This window comes from Pristis pectinata, chromosome 40 (genome assembly GCF_009764475.1).
Source record: "Pristis pectinata isolate sPriPec2 chromosome 40, sPriPec2.1.pri, whole genome shotgun sequence".
Lineage (NCBI taxonomy): Eukaryota > Metazoa > Chordata > Chondrichthyes > Rhinopristiformes > Pristidae > Pristis > Pristis pectinata.
The window spans coordinates 6,956,302-6,971,579 of NC_067443.1; the positions used below are offsets into that span (position 1 = coordinate 6,956,302).

Below are 15,278 nucleotides of genomic sequence, written 5' to 3' on the forward strand. Positions count from 1 at the left end.
GGGCAACACTGAAATGCTGGAGGAACTCAGCATGTCAGGCAGTATCTATGGAGGAAAATGGACAGTCAAATTTTGGTTGATGTTTCAAGTCGAGACCTTCATCAGGACTGGTAAGGGATAGTTCTGCCTTCTGCCAAGAAAGCCGGAAGCCACACTTCTTCCTTTCCAGTCCTGATGAAGGGTCTCGGCCCAAAACGTCAACTGTCTATTTCCATCCGTAGATGCTGCCTGACCTGCTGAGTTCCTCCAGCATTTTGTGTGAGTGTGTTGCTCCAGATTCCAGCATCTGCAGAATCTCTTGTGCGTCAATGTTTAGGTTGAGACCCTTTTGTTAATGGTCCATTTTCCTCCACAGATGCTGCCTGACCCGCTGATATCCCCCAGCATCTAGTGATCCATTAGATGTGTCGCTTTTAATGGGGACATTATCTCATAATGAGAAAAGGGAGCACGGAATGAAGATTTTCTGAGCAAAGTGTGTGTCATTAAGTAGATTTGATGCTAATTTTCAAAGATGGAATAGGACAAATATTTGAACGGGGTGAGTGCATTTGTGGAGCACACAATGGCTAACTTCTGACCAGCGCTGCTAGATGGGCTGAACGGCCTCTTGGGCAGTACGACCAGATAAAGGGGAACTTCAGTCTTCACGTTGCAGCCCGGACCCTTGTTGCTGTGACACAGCGGACCTCTGACCTTCCCTTTTTTCCTCCCAGCCAATCGGAGAGCCAGAAACGCATGTGCTCGCAGCTGCCTTAAATGGGCGGGGCTTGGAGGGCGGCCGTTGAGTCACGTGATGGAGGCCGCGTCCAATCGGCCACGGGGCAAGGGAGTGAGTGATGCGCGGGGCAGCCAATGGGGAGGCGGGGCGGCTGTTGTGCGCGGCGGGCGGGCGGGATTGCGGCGGTTGCTGTCGGTGGCGGGCCGGGCCGGACCGGACCGGACGCGGCTGATGGGCGGCGTGTGCCGGGAGGTGCTGACGCTGCAGCTCGGCCACTACACCAACTTCGTGGGCACCCACTGGTGGAACATCCAGGTGAGCGGCAGCCCCGGGCAGCTGCTGTTACCATGGACACTGACCGGGAGGGAGGAGGGGTTGGGGAGGGGGAGGAGGAGGAAGGGGGGAGGGGGGGGTTGGGGAGGGGGGAGGAGGAGGGGGGAGGAGGAGGGGGGGAGGGGTTGGGGAGGGGGAGGAGGAGGTGGAAGGGGGGAGGGGGAGGGTTGGGGAGGGGGGGGAGGGGAGGGGGGAGGGGGAGGGTTGGGGAGGGGGGAGGGGGAGGGTTGGGGAGGGGTAGGGGAGGGGGGAGGAGGGAGGGAGGGGGAGGGGTAGGGGAGGAGGAAGAGGGGGAGGGGTTGGGGAGGAGGAAGAGGGGGAGGAGTTGGGGAGGGGTTGGGGGGAGGGGGAGGAGGAGGAGGAAGGGGGGAGGGGTTGGGAAGGGAGGAAGGGGGGAGGGGTTGGGAAGGGAGGAAGGGGGGAGGGGTTGGGAAGGGGGGAAGGGAGGAAGGGGGGGGAGGAGGAGGAGGAAGGGTTGGGGAGGGAGGGGAGGAGCGGGAGGGGTTGGGGATGTTAGGGGGAGGGGCCTAGGGAGGAGGGGGGTTAGTGGGGGGAGGGGTTAGTGGTGGGTTGTGGGGGAGATGAGGGATGAAAGGGGGGGGGTGGGGGTTAGGGTTGTTGGGGGGAGCCAGGGTCAGAGCTGGGGCCAGAAGAGGAGGAGGATTAAGCATGAGTGAAGCCCTGAGGATTGGGGGGGAAATGATGTGACTGACTCAAGCGGGGCAGGCCAGTACTCAGATGGGCTGAGGCAGGTGGTGCGGGGATAGGGTCGATTTGTGGAGATGGAGAGCGCGAGCCTCACAGGAGGGGGTAGGAGGAGGCTGAGGAGGAAAAGGAGAGGCTGAGGCTCGAGGCGGGCAATGAGGAGGAGGAGGAAGGGTAGGGGCCGAGGCAAGGTGGGCTGATGAGGGGAAGTATCCTGTTCCTGAAGGGAGGGGTTGAGGAGTTGGAAGGATGGGGTGGGAGCAGTGGTCTTTCGTGAGTTGGTTAACAAAGACGTAATGACCCCACCGAGAGTCCAGCTGTGTAATAAACATTTCTGTCTCCATCAAGGATGCTGCCTTGTGCTATGATTTGGATCACAGTGACCCACACTCCGAGATCAACAATAATGTCCTGTTCCGGGAGGGGCAGACACTGCGGGGCCAGCCCACCTACACCCCTCGTCTCATTCTCCTGGATCTCAAAGGTACGCCGTCAATCCATTACTGTTCAACTCCCATCCGAGATTGGACTCCCAGCCATAGAGTCAATTAAGTGAGCTTCTGTGATGCACTGAGCTTCCAGAGTGCACTCATTCACAAGGGGACTTGTGACATCCCATCTAGAAAGTGGAAAACCTTTGGGGAGGCAAATCACTCACCAATTTATACACAGGCTCTACCTGCTGTTATATTTGTGTAACGTCTGGGATACTGGCAGTGGGGGATTCAGTGATGGTAATGTCATTCAGTGGCCGTGGAGATGCTGACGCTCTTCTGTGGAACTGGCTTTTGCGTGGCGTGTATGTTATTTGCCACTTACCTGAATTTCGTCCAGGTCATTTTACCAGTAGTCGTGCACTTCAGAACCTTATGTAAATTAAATGAAACACTGAGCAATCGGAATAAACTTCACTTCTGACCTTATTGGTGATTGCCCCTTAGCATCACATAGGACAGGAACGGTCCCTTCGGCCCATGATGTTGAGCCAAACTAATTAATCTAGCAATTAAACACCTAACTAAACTAATCCCTTCTGCCTTCACAATGTCCAAATCCCTCCATTCTCTGCACATTCATGCGCCTGTCTAAGAGCCTCTTAAACACCTCTATCATATCTGCCTCCACCCCCACCCCTGGCACCCACCACTCTGTATATTTAAAAAAAACTTTCCCCACACATCTCCTTTCAATTTACCCCCTCTCACCTTGAATGCATGCCCTCTAGTAATAGACATTTTGACCCTGGGGAAAAAGATACCAGCTGTCTACCCTATTTATGCCTTGTGTAATCTTATAAACTTCTATCAGGTCTCCCCTCAGCCTCCGCCGCTCCAGAGAAAACAACCCAAGTTTGTCCAAACTCTCCTCGTGGGTCAGACCGTCTAATCTAGGCAGCATCCTGGTGAACCTCTTCTGCACCCTCTCCAGAGCCTCCACATCCTTCCTGTAATGGGGCAAGCAGAGCCGTCAGCTTGACCCAGAAGTGGACTGATGTGAAGGTACCTGGGCAATTGTTGGCTCGCTGGGAGTGTTGTACTGGAAGAGTTTGGCTAATCCAATAGCTTTTGCTTTGTCCAGTGCACTCAGCCTTTCTCATGATACGACGGCTGGCTCTTGGGATGTCAGGCAGATCGTCCACTAGTCAGAGGAGTTTCTATTCTTGTCCTTGGCACTTGCATGTTGCTCCATCGTTGCTGAGGATGGGGATATTGATGGAACCGCTTCAGCAGTTACTTGTTCACTGTTCATGACGAGGACCTGCATCAGATCCATTGATTGTGGGAGAGCTCATCTCTAACACTCATGTGGTGTTTAGCACCCTGTTGAGCACTTCTGCCGTTTGGTGCCTCAGTTTAGGTACACCTGGTGGTGCTCCCAGAACGCCTTTCTGCAGCCTTTACCAATACAGGGTCGATTCCCTGACTCAATGCTCAGGGTACTGAGGAGTATGTTATCCACAAGGTTATGGCAGCCCAGAGTGCCTCGTCAATGCCCATGTTCAAGCTGACAGTTCAGTTCTGAGTCTGTTGTGATTCATGTGCTGTGCAACCCAGTAGAGAGTGTCTTGGGTGTGAAGGCATGAACTTCTCTGTACAAGGGCTGTTTGTGGTCAGTGCTGTTACAGGCAGATGCATCTGCAGCACAGAGGTTTGGGAGGACAATATCAGGTAGGTTGGTCCCTGCAGATGCCAGAAAGCTGAAATTAAATGGAAAATTCTAAAAACATTCATCAGGTCAGGCAGTGTCGGTGGAAAGAGAAACAGTTAACGTTTCAGTTCAAAGGCCCTTCATTGTGACAGCAGCACAAACAGCAGAGAAACACCACCTCTGCTTCTCTCTCCACAGATGCTGCCTGACCTGCTGAGTGTTTCAGTCACTTTCTGTTGCTTCTCACGTCAGCAAGCTCTATCCTCGGGGCTATACCATCTCGGCCCTGGTGGTGGTGCCAACGGTCCACTCAATGGAGGGTAATGGCCTTGCCTTGTGTGTTGCAGGGAGTCTGAGCAGCTTGAAGCAGGAAGGAGATCTGTATGGTGTCAGCCAAGTCGAGCCTGCACTAACATGGTAAGCACAGGAGCTACCTGAGCCACTGAGACAGACTCTATGGGTCAGGGTGTACGTTCTGATAAAATAAGTGGGTTGGGCCATGCCAAACCAGCCCGGCTCAGGACACTCAGCACGTGGTGATTGCTTTTTCCTTATGTGTCTCCATTATAGAGTCAGGGAGAGGTACAGGTCTTGATCAGTATTCATTACTTCACCTTCACACAGATTGCTGACATGGTGTCTGAGAATGTTATATTTTGGGTGATGGCCAGTTTGGGTACAGGAAGAGATCACTCCACTTTGGATCAGTGGGGTTCAGGTCGGGTTTTAACTTTATACCTGAGCAGACCTACTGTGGGAGCTAAGCCCCTGTTGTCTGCAAGTGGGAATCCCACAACCAGCCCATGTTTCACACTAATTATCCCCTTGCCGTGTTCTCTCCCCTCCCCTCCCCTCCCTTTCTTCACGGATGTGCACACCAGCCACCTCATCGCAAGTCCTGCCTTGAAGGGACTGCCGGGGGTGGTGGTAAAGGCTGCTACAATAGGAACGTTTAAAAGACTCGTAGGCAGGCACATGGATGTAAGAAAAATGGAGGGCTATGTAGGAGGGAAAGGTTAAATTGATCATGAAGTAGGTTTACATAGGTCAGCACGACATCGTGGGCCAAAGGGCCCATACTGTGCTGTACTGTTCTATGTTCTGTGGGTTGCTCACAGAGGAGAGGAGCAACACGCACAAAATGCTGGAGGAACTCAGCAGGTCAGGCAGCATGCATCCAGTCCTGTTACGAAGTGTTGACTGTTCATTTCCCGCCACAGATGCTGCCTGACCTGCTGAATTCCTCCAGCACTGTGTGTGTGTTGCTCCAGACTTCCAGCACGTGCAGTCTCCCTGGTGTCAGAGGAGAGGAGCGTTGTGACCAATTCCAAGGGGGGGATGTGAGGGCCAGCACTTTGCAGCAGTTGACCAGCCTGGGGTGAAGGGGGAGGGGGGCTGTTTGCAGCACCTAACACCACTGCATTATCCAAGACCATCCCTTGCTTATCCCAGTGTCTCAGCTGAACCAATGGAGGACCGTAAGCTGAAGCCTTTAGGGGAGGAGGTGAGCGTGGTGGTGGTGGAGATGGGATCAAATCACTAACTTTTTTCTTCAACTGTTCCTTTAATCCAGGAAAGGGAGTCTTACTGTGCACAGAGAGGACCCAGTGGCAAAGAACCAGTTTCTCCAGCAACTCAACAGGCTGGGCGTAAGTGTCTTGTTTTTCACCCTATGGCCATCAGGTGGCGATGTGAGGCCATCGAGTCCACCGGCCAGGGTCTTAATAGATGAGAGGAGACATGATAGAGGTGTACAAAATATTGAGAGGAATAGATTGGACAGCCAGTGCCTCTTTCCCAGGGCATCAATGCTCAATACAAGAGGGCATGGCTCTAAAGTAATGGGTGGGTTCAAGGGAGATATCAGAGGAAGGTTTTTTACCCAGAGAGTGGTTGGGGCATGGAATGCGCTGCCTGGGGTGGTGGTGTAGGCAGGTACATTGGTCAAATTCAAGAGATTGCTAGATAAAATAGAGGGATATGTGGGAGGAAGGGGTTAGATAGTCTTAGGCGAGGTTTAAAGGTCAGCACAACATCGTGGGCAGAAGGGCCTGTATTGTGCTGGACTGTTCAATGATTCTATGATTAATAAAAAACACGATGATGCTGGAGGAACTCAGCAGGCCAGGCAGCATCCGTGGAGAAAAGCAGGCGGTCAACGTTTCGGGTCAGGACCCTTCATTGCTGGGCAGCACAATGCAACACTTGCAGGTTGTCCTTGGGGGAAAATCCCAAACTGGCCCAGCCCATCTTGGAGCAGCAGGCAAACATTTGTTGTATAGCTTGCAGTCACGTATCTCAAGGGTTGTAGAGTCATACAGTTTGAAAACGGGCCCTCCAGCCCAACGAGTTCACTGGAAGTGGCTACGCATGTGGATGCGGTGGTAAAGAAGGTGTACGGAACGCTTGCCTTCATCGGTAGGGGTGTTGAGCAAAGAGTGGGGAAGTCATGCTGCAGCTGTATAAAACTTTAGTCAGACTGCACGTGTGGGCAGTTCTCGATGCCCCATTACAGAAAAGATGTGGAGACTTGTGCAGAGGGTGCAGGAGAGGTTCACCAGGACGCTGCCTGGATTAGAGGGCATGAGCTATAAGGAGAGGACGTGAGCTGTAAGGAAATCTTGGACAAACTTGGTTTGTTCTCCTTAGAGCGTTGGAGCTGAGACATGATGGAGGTTTTTAAAATTATGAGAGGCATAGATAGGGTAGGCAGTCAGAATCTTTTCCCAAGGGTAGAAATGTCAAACACCAGCATTTAAAGTTGGTGGGGGGGTGGTGGTTGGGAGTATAAAAGCGACATGAGAGACCAGATTTTTACGCAGAGAGTGGTAGGTGCCTGGAACTGATACCGGGGGGTAGTGGAAGCAGGCAGTTTGGAGTGTTAGATAGTGAGGTGCTTAGATAGGCACATGAATGTGAAGAGAACAGAGGAATACGGATGATACACAGGAAGAGGACATTTAGTATAAATTGATATCAAGATTGGCACAACGTTATGGGCCGAATGGCCTGTCCAGTGCAGTACTGTTTGATGAGTCCATGCCAACCATCGAGCACCCATTTAATCCCACTTAGTGTTCCCATTAAGTCTTGGATTCTCCCATTTACCTACACACTAGGAGCAATTAACCTGCTGACCCACGTCTTTGGGACGTGGGAGGAAACCAGAGCACCCAGGGGAAACCAGGCGGTCACAGGAGAACGTGCAGACTCCACACAGACAGCACCGGCGGTCGAGATCGAACCCAGGTCTCTGGGGATGTGAGGCAGTGGCGCTGCTAACTACACCACTGTCCACCCCCAGTTAACCACGTGTCAGCTCTTGGTCAGTTCACTCCGTCACAGAGGCAGTTGAGAGCCGCCCCCTCAGGAAACTGCTCAGTCACCCTGATCCCTGCACCGATCCCACTGTCAGCCCCTCCCTGACACCTCTCCTCAGGGTGGTCACATAGGAAATAAGGAAGCATTTTTACTCTCAAACTTGGTCCCACTTCCTTGATCCATGGTTTGGGAGGAGTGTCAGAGACCCCATGCATGTTAAGAGCGCAGTTTCTCTCAGTGGGTCTACATTTCTCACCCAACCCACTGAGAGCTGTGCCCAAATCAGCTCCTGTGATCACCCATGTAAAGGCGCAAGGAGACGGGGTATAGGGCTGAGTGGAGGTCAAATTTCTTCATCCACAGAGCGGTGAACTTGTGGAAATCTCTATCACAGAAGGCAGGTAAGGAGGAGTTAACGTGTATTCAGGGTGTTAGACTGAGTTCTTAATGGACATGAGAAGACAAAACAGCAGTGAATTTGGATAATCAGCCGTGATGGTGTTGTACAGTCGAGTTTATTGTCACATGCACAAGTACAGTGAGGTACAATACAAAGAAAAACTTGCAGCATCACAGGCGCGTAGGTACACACAGAGTATAAGTTATACGTAAGTTATACAGGGCAGTGAGGGGAAAACAAAACTGTAAAACAAGACATTAGTGCGCAACAAAAACACAATCGGAGATGAATCCGCGGCAGTGTGAGAGGTGGCCTGTAGTGCTCTGTTGCTGAGGTAGGGTTAGGGATGTGCCAGTCAGTTCAAGAACCTGATGGTTGTAGGGAAGTAGCTGTTCCTGAACCTGGTGGTGTGGGACTTCTGTACCTCCTGCCCAATGGTAGCAGCAAGAAGATGGCATGACCAGGATGGTGGGGATCCTTGATGGTAGATGTTGCCTTGAGGCAGCACCTCCTGTAGATGCTGTCAGTGGTGGGGGGATGTTCCAGTGAAGGACCAGGCTGTGTCCACTACTCTCTGTAGCCTCTTGTGTTCCTGTGTACCAGCCCATGATGCAGGGTGGAGTGGCCTGCTATTTCAGACCAGTGCAGTAAGCCTGTATAACGAGGCAGATTCCTCCTCCTCATCCACATTGTGTTGTCTTTCCACAGGGTGAGGCACACAGTGGAAATGTCACCTCGACAGCGTCCCAGAGAGAAGAAAGTGAGTGCCTTCGTCCTGCAAGCATTGGTAGCTTCTCCGCCTTGTCCCGAGCTCCACTCCTCACCCGCTCTGACCTTGTTTATTTTGACAGGGTCTGTGGCCGAGAGACCCCTCGACCTGTCCCAGGGTGCCCAGCGATTGGAGAACAGCGTGAGAGTCTGGTCGGACTACCTTGGGGTGCACCTGCACCCAAAGACCATCTCCCTCATCCAGCAGTACAACCACAGCAGGTGAGTGACACGTGCGTACTCCCTTCCCAGACCAAAGGCAAGCAGACAGTGCCACAAAGCACTGAGCTGACCCACTGTGTTTTCCTTAATGTGCACAGCACTTCCAATCGGTTCGAAGCATTTGGCTTTGGTGAGAAGCTCATGCGTGACCCTGCATTCCTGGACGATTTTGAAGACCGGCTCCACTTTTACATTGAGGAGTGCGACTACCTGCAGGTAGCTGGGGTGCGGGAGAGATGGGAGGGAGGTGGGTGAGACCGTTCCCCTGACAATGTTTGGATAAGAACACAAGAAAATAAGGGAGTCACCACTCTCCTCCTTTGATTTAAAGAGAAGCATCTCATGTACAGATATGGTATAGATTAACATCGGGCTTCCAGGTTATAGTGCAGATGTGTTCCAATAAGATCACCCTTCATTGTTCTATCTGCCAGCGAGAAAAGGCATGACCTATTCAGTCTTATACTGGTGGGGACGGGTCTGTCGCTGTGTAACACGGGTGCGGTGCCGGCGGGGACGGGTCCGTCGCTGTGTAACGCCGGGGTGCGGTGCCGGCGGGGACGGGTCCGTCGCTGTGTAACGCCGGGGTGCGGTGCCGGCGGGGACGGGTCCGTCGCTGTGTAACGCCGGGGTGCGGTGCCGGCGGGGACGGGTCCGTCGCTGTGTAACGCCGGGGTGCGGTGCCGGCGGGGACGGGTCCGTCGCTGGGTAACGCCGGGGGGCGGTGCCGGCGGGGACGGGTCCGTCGCTGTGTAACGCCGGGGTGCGGTGCCGGCGGGGACGGGTTCCGTCGCTGTGTAACGCCGGGGTGCGGTGCCGGCGGGGACGGGTCCGTCGCTGTGTAACGCCGGGGTGCGGTGCCGGCGGGGACGGGTCCGTCGCTGTGTAACGCCGGGGTGCGGTGCCGGCGGGGACGGGTCCGTCGCTGAACTTGTTCAGCTCACATTGCCTCAGAAATGTAATTCCTTTAGCAAAGGTGGTGTAGGTTGGGATCTCGCTGCTGGTGCGGCACTGACGGATGGTGTGTTCTGTTGGCAGGGCTTCCACGTGCTGTGTGACCTACAGGATGGGTTTGCTGGGCTCTCCTCCAAAGTGGTGGAGCTGCTGAACGATGAATACGGAGGCAAAGCCATATTCACCTGCGGCTTTGCGCCTACAACCTACTCGGACACGGTGAGTGAAGGGGTGAGCAGTGGTCCCAGTACCTGCTCCACGCACTGGGATGTCCCATTCCCAGTCTGTGCTAATGGCTACCAGGGTTATTACAGTTGTACAGCCTGGACACTGCTCTGTGGCCCACTATCCCGTACCCATTTACACCCGCCCATTTTATTCTCCCCGCATTCCCCCCAGAGTCTACCACTCACCCACACAGGGGTAATTTACAGTGGCCAGTTAACGCCTTTGAGATGTGGGAGGGAACCGGAGCACTTGGGGGAAAGCCACGCACGCACAGACGGCGCCGGAGGTCGGGATCGAACCTGCGTCAATGGAGCCATGGTCTGTGCCTCGGCCAGTGAAGGCGAAAGCGGGGTAGGTGGTGTGAGCTCTGCAGAAACTGTCAGGCCACAGCTCAAGCCCAGTGTTCAGGTCGTCTTCTCCCAGTGCTGGAAGGTTGTCGTAGCACTAGAGAGGTACGCAAGGGTGTAACGTGGTCGGAGGATCGTGGCTACAGGCAGCCTTGGCTGGGGGTTATTTCCTGAGAACCAAGGACACTGAGGGAGGGTATCACAGCGAAACAGGAGGAGGGGTAAACTGAGAGGTCAGTCATTTGCAGCAGTAGCTTTTATGTTGATTGGGATGAGAATTGTAGAGGATTTGAGGATGATGGCAGAGTAGAGCATTCATGGTAGGACCCTCGGCAGTGTGGAGGATCAGAGGGATCTTGGGGTCTGAGTCCATAAGACGCTCAAAGCGGCTGCACAGGTTGACTCTGTGGTTAAGAAGGCATACGGTGTATTGTCCTTCATCAATCGTGGAATTGAATTTAGGAGCCGAGAGGTAATGTTGCATCTATGTAGGACCCTGGTCAGACCCCAGTACTTTGCTCAGTTCTGGTCGCCTCACTACAGGAAGGATGTGAAAGCCATAGAGAGGGTGCAGAGGAGATTTACAAGGATGCTGCCTGGATTGGGGAGCATGCCTTATGAAAACAGGTTGAGTGAACTCGGCCTTTTCTCCTTGGAGGATGGGGGGGACCTAATAGAGGTGTATAAGATGATGAGAGGCATTGATCGAGTGGATAGTCAGAGGCTTTTCCCCAGGGCTGAAATGGTGGCCACAAGAGGACACAGGTTTAAAGTGCTGGGGAGTAGGTACAGAGGAGATGTCAGGGGTAAGTTTTTTACTCAGAGAGTGGTGAGTGTTTGGAATGGGCTGCCGGCAACGGTGGTGGAGGCGGATACGATAGGATCTTTTAAGAGACTTTTGGATCGGTACATGGAGCTGAGAAAAATAGAGGGCTATGGGTAAGCCTAGTAATTTCTAAGGTGGGGATACGTTCGGCACAGCTTTGTGGGCCGAAGGGCCTGTATGTGCTGTAGGTTTGCTATGTTTCTATAAATTGTTCACTCAACGTGTGGCACACATTTGGAGCTCGCTGCCTGAAAGGGCAGTGGAGACACACACCTTCCCGCATGTAAGTAGAGTCAGAGTAGTTTTCGGCCATCATGCCTTCCATGCTATACACATTTATGATTTTAGAGAGCAGTTGATGTTGGCTTTAACCTGAGATTAATCAGCTTATGATAACCAAATATATTAAGGGATATTGGGAAGAGGAGAATAGCTCATGGACTAGCCACAATTCATTAGAGGGCTGAATGGTCTCCTCCTGTTCCTGCCGATGTTCTGTACACAAGCTCCCAGCAGGGTGGAGGCTCTGTGTGCGGGTGAGAGTGCCCAGGACTCTCTCTGAACGCTGGGCTGTGCTGTGCTTGGTTCCCCAGGGCCCCGGGGCCACCGTCTACCGGCTGCTGAACTCCATCATGGGCATCGTGCACCTGTCCAGCCACAGCTCTGTCTTCTGCCCCATGTCCCTGGACCGTGGCTTCCTGGAACTTAAGCAAGGTTCTCCTGTCTCTTTCCCGCATGTGATCTATGACGTGAGTATCCCTGGGCTGGGGGGGCGCAGATGGACGGGGCGACAGAGGGACGTGGAGGGGAGGGACACGGGAGGTGTGAGAGACTCTGCGTTTCCTGCCAGCTGCGGTGGCTGGGCTGGGAGGTGGAGGGGGTAAGACCCCAGCCCCCTGCTTCTGCTCTCCACACTCGTGTGGAGGAATCGCACAGCTGCCAACCCCCAGTGCGTGGCGCCTCTGTCCCAGAGAAACCCTCAGCCAACGTTCCGAGGAGAAGGGACGGGCGTCTCAGATTGTGGGCCTGGGCCAGTCCCCCGATGGAAGGCGGTCGTGCCGTCACCTCCTGCTGCTCTGGAGGTCCTCAGCTGCCTCTTCTTTTCCCCCCCAACAGGCATCTCTCAGTTACCACAGCAGCGCACTGCTGGCAACGGCCCTGGAGACACTGAGCATCCCCTATCGGCTGCAGTCCAACGCCACGTCCCTCACCCAGCTGACCGACTCACTCTCGGTCTCCGGCAGGAAGGTGAGGCACCCCCCCCCCCCAACATGGGGGAGGGGCCGCGGTAAGGAGGGAGGGTCAGGATGGGAGAGTCCTGGGTTCACCGGGGAGGGTGGGAGGGTTCTGGGGTCACTGAGGAGGGTCCTGGGTTCACTGAGGGTGGGAGGGTCCTGGGGTCACTGAGGCGGGGTCAGTCTAGAGCAGTGAACTGACCCCTAGGGCCAGAAGGCAGCAGGTGCAGCCACAGTCCCCTGTGCTGGGATCCTTCACCAACAGTGACTGCGGGGGGGGGGGGGGTCCACTCACCTCCGAATGAACCACGCAGCAGTCCTGCTGTCACAGCCGGGCCAGCTTCAGTGAGTCAGTTCCCCTCCAGGAAAGAACTGGCAGCTCCTGCCCACTCGGTGTGGGTCCAGGGGAGCAGTGGGCTCACCGTGGGTGGTCCAGGTCAGACGGGAAGCAGCCTCCCTCCCAGTGAACTGGTTCTGCCTCCGGCAGGTGGTCACCGCATCCGCCGCAGTTCCCTTCGCCGTGAGGGACACCGAAGCTCTCCCGGATGTGCTGGCGGAACAACGTGGCGCGTTGCCGTGGACACTGCTGTCCTCCTGCGGCGAAGTGAAGGACGCCCGGTGCTTCGCCCAGTCTGTGGTGTCGCGAGGGATCGGCAGGGAGCAACAAGTCAGGTGGGTGTCGGTCTCACACACAGGCTGCAGATTCCAGGCACCAGTCAGAGAGGCTCGGGACAAGGATTCACTCCTCCCTCGGCCTCTTCTCCCATCCCACTCTGTGTCGTAGTCGGGTTGCAGTTGGCCAGGGTGTGGGAAGCAGAGAATGAGCCCAGGCTGCCCCTGGAGAGTTGTACACCCGAACACGAGGTTCGAAGGTGTCTGCAGGCAACAGTCGGCATCAATGCAGCTGTACTGACAGGTGGACAATTACAGGAGAGGTCTCAGTACCTGCAGACCCCTGACCCCAAGTCCTGTTTGTGTGAGCCAAGAACAACAGGTGCTGGATAACACTGGGCTACAGTACCAGTGGGGATGGGTCTGTTGCTGTATAACCCCGGGGTACAGTACTGGTGGGGGTATTCAATAGCACAGTTATTCAACCACTGCACTCAGGCTCAAGAGCTACAACTCCCAGGGGCAAGGATGTACAAATTCTACCTACCAGACAGTCTGGCAGTATGATCCTGGGATATTGTTCTGCACTCTGGCATTACACAGCGATGGACCCGTCCCCATCGGTACTGTATCCAGGTGTTATGTACGGCAATGGACCTGTCCCCACAGGTACCATATCCCGGCATTATACGGTAGCAGTATTCCAAGTGTTTGGTCTGTTCCACAGCTGAAGTCATCAGTGTTAAAATTCCACACTCAGTTACTACTGATTTTCCAGTGAGAGAAATTACACCATAGGAATTGTTCACTTAGTGAAGCTGCCTGTGATTGTTTCCTTCAGTAACCTTCCACCGGGGGTGAAAGGACCTTCTGTTTTACACAGCTGTCCGACAGGGGAGGATGTGCTCAACACGTTCCTACACAGCCACTTCCCAGCTGCAATGAGGTACGTGAGTGGGAACGGATTTGGCCATTGGGAACTGGGTACACTGGGAGTGAATGGAATGGGGTTTGCTCCTTTGGAAATGTGTACAAGGAGAATGAATGGGAAAGATTCAGTCCTTTGGGATTGGAAACACTGGGAGTGGATAGTAAGGAGTTTGCTCCTTTGGAAATTGTACAGGGGAGTGAATGGGAACAGGAAGGGGGTTAGTCCATTGGGGACATGGAGAGTCCTTGAGGAATGGGTACAAGAGGGAGTGAATGGGAGGGGAGTTGGTCCATTGGGAGGGTATACAGTGTGGGTGTTGGCTTGTGCGCTGTGAACCTGTTCTCTCATTCCCCAGTGCTGTTCATCTGGTCCAAACCCCGTGTAAAGTGACTACCCCGTACCCACAGTTCTTCTCGGGCTCCTTCAACAAACGGGGGCAGCTGACAGGAGGTCGAGTGCCCTCAGTGAGCGGTGAGTGACGTGCAGGGTAGCTCCAGCCTGGCATTAGACTGGTGGGGGGGGGGGTGCTGGGTTTACCTCCGGCTTCTCTGGAGGTGGTGGGGTTGGAGGAGGTGAGGCACCTTCAGTGAACGCTTCCCTGTCTGTCCGCAGCCATGGAGAGTATCCCCGTGCTGACTGCCCTGCAGAGCACCGCGGCCACCTACAGCGTCCTGCACACCCTGCACCGCCAGGTCAGTCGCCTCAACCTGCAGCGGTTCGGCACCTTCTTTGCCGCAGGCACGGAGCTGGATGACTTCAGAGAGGTTCTGGAGGAGCTGAGGACCCTGGCCCAGTGCTACAGAACGAACTTTGAGCTGGACGACGACTCTGACGAGGAATAAAGACTCCTGTAAGCACCGCTGGCTCGCAGTAATGGTGACCCAGGGCTGTGTGTGTGCTCCTAAACAGATCGGGAGTCTCGTCCTGTAAATATAATGGAGGATCGAGGTGGGTGGGGGGTGGCTCCTGCCTCCCACCTGCTTGTTGGGGAGTTAGTGCAACGTATGTCCCCTTTCCCAGTCACGGAACTGGAATCCTGTTGGATTTGAAGCTCCCTGGCACAGAGCAACTAACTTTGTTCCCGTTCAAAGTGCACAAGCCCCAAACCGTGCACACGTGTAGTTAGAGGTGGCAGGCGATCACTGCCCTTCTTTGCAGCCTTGTAAATCCACTTCCGTGTCTTGCTGAAACCAGAGGTGCGATGGCTGTTGGGACCCGTTCAGTGGGGGAAGGACCATGTGCTGCCTGTGGGGAGGTGGCAGGGAGCCTGTGTAAGAGCACTTGCTGGCCGGCTAAACAATGTTTTTCTCCTGTCTGCCCTCAGAGCAAAGAAGCTGTTGCTGTAGGTTTGTTGAAGTATTTAATGCTGTTCTAACAATTAAACAACATTGCCTCCAGCTGTCCCAAGCTTAAAAAGTCCAAAGTCTCACCATCTTGAGCTGATCTTAACTTCCACAGATGCACAAAAGTCAGTGGATCGATCAGTGACTGCATGTTATAGGCAGCACCGCCTGATCCAACCCTGCC

At 54.3% G+C, this 15,278-nt stretch overlaps 1 protein-coding gene across 1 annotated transcript; it reads left to right on the forward strand.

Moving 5' to 3' along the window:
• The first annotated feature begins 883 nt into the window (after positions 1–883).
• Positions 884–15,174, forward strand: msto1 (misato mitochondrial distribution and morphology regulator 1). The gene is made up of 14 exons (XM_052045738.1): positions 884–1,036; positions 2,108–2,243; positions 4,255–4,324; positions 5,481–5,556; positions 8,337–8,388; positions 8,480–8,618; positions 8,717–8,834; positions 9,657–9,791; positions 11,567–11,722; positions 12,090–12,221; positions 12,696–12,880; positions 13,662–13,766; positions 14,107–14,222; positions 14,364–15,174. Exons 1-14 carry the CDS (start codon positions 953–955, stop codon positions 14,591–14,593), a joined length of 1,734 nt encoding a protein of 577 aa, XP_051901698.1. The 5' UTR covers positions 884–952; the 3' UTR covers positions 14,594–15,174.
• The last annotated feature ends 104 nt before the right edge of the window (positions 15,175–15,278 follow it).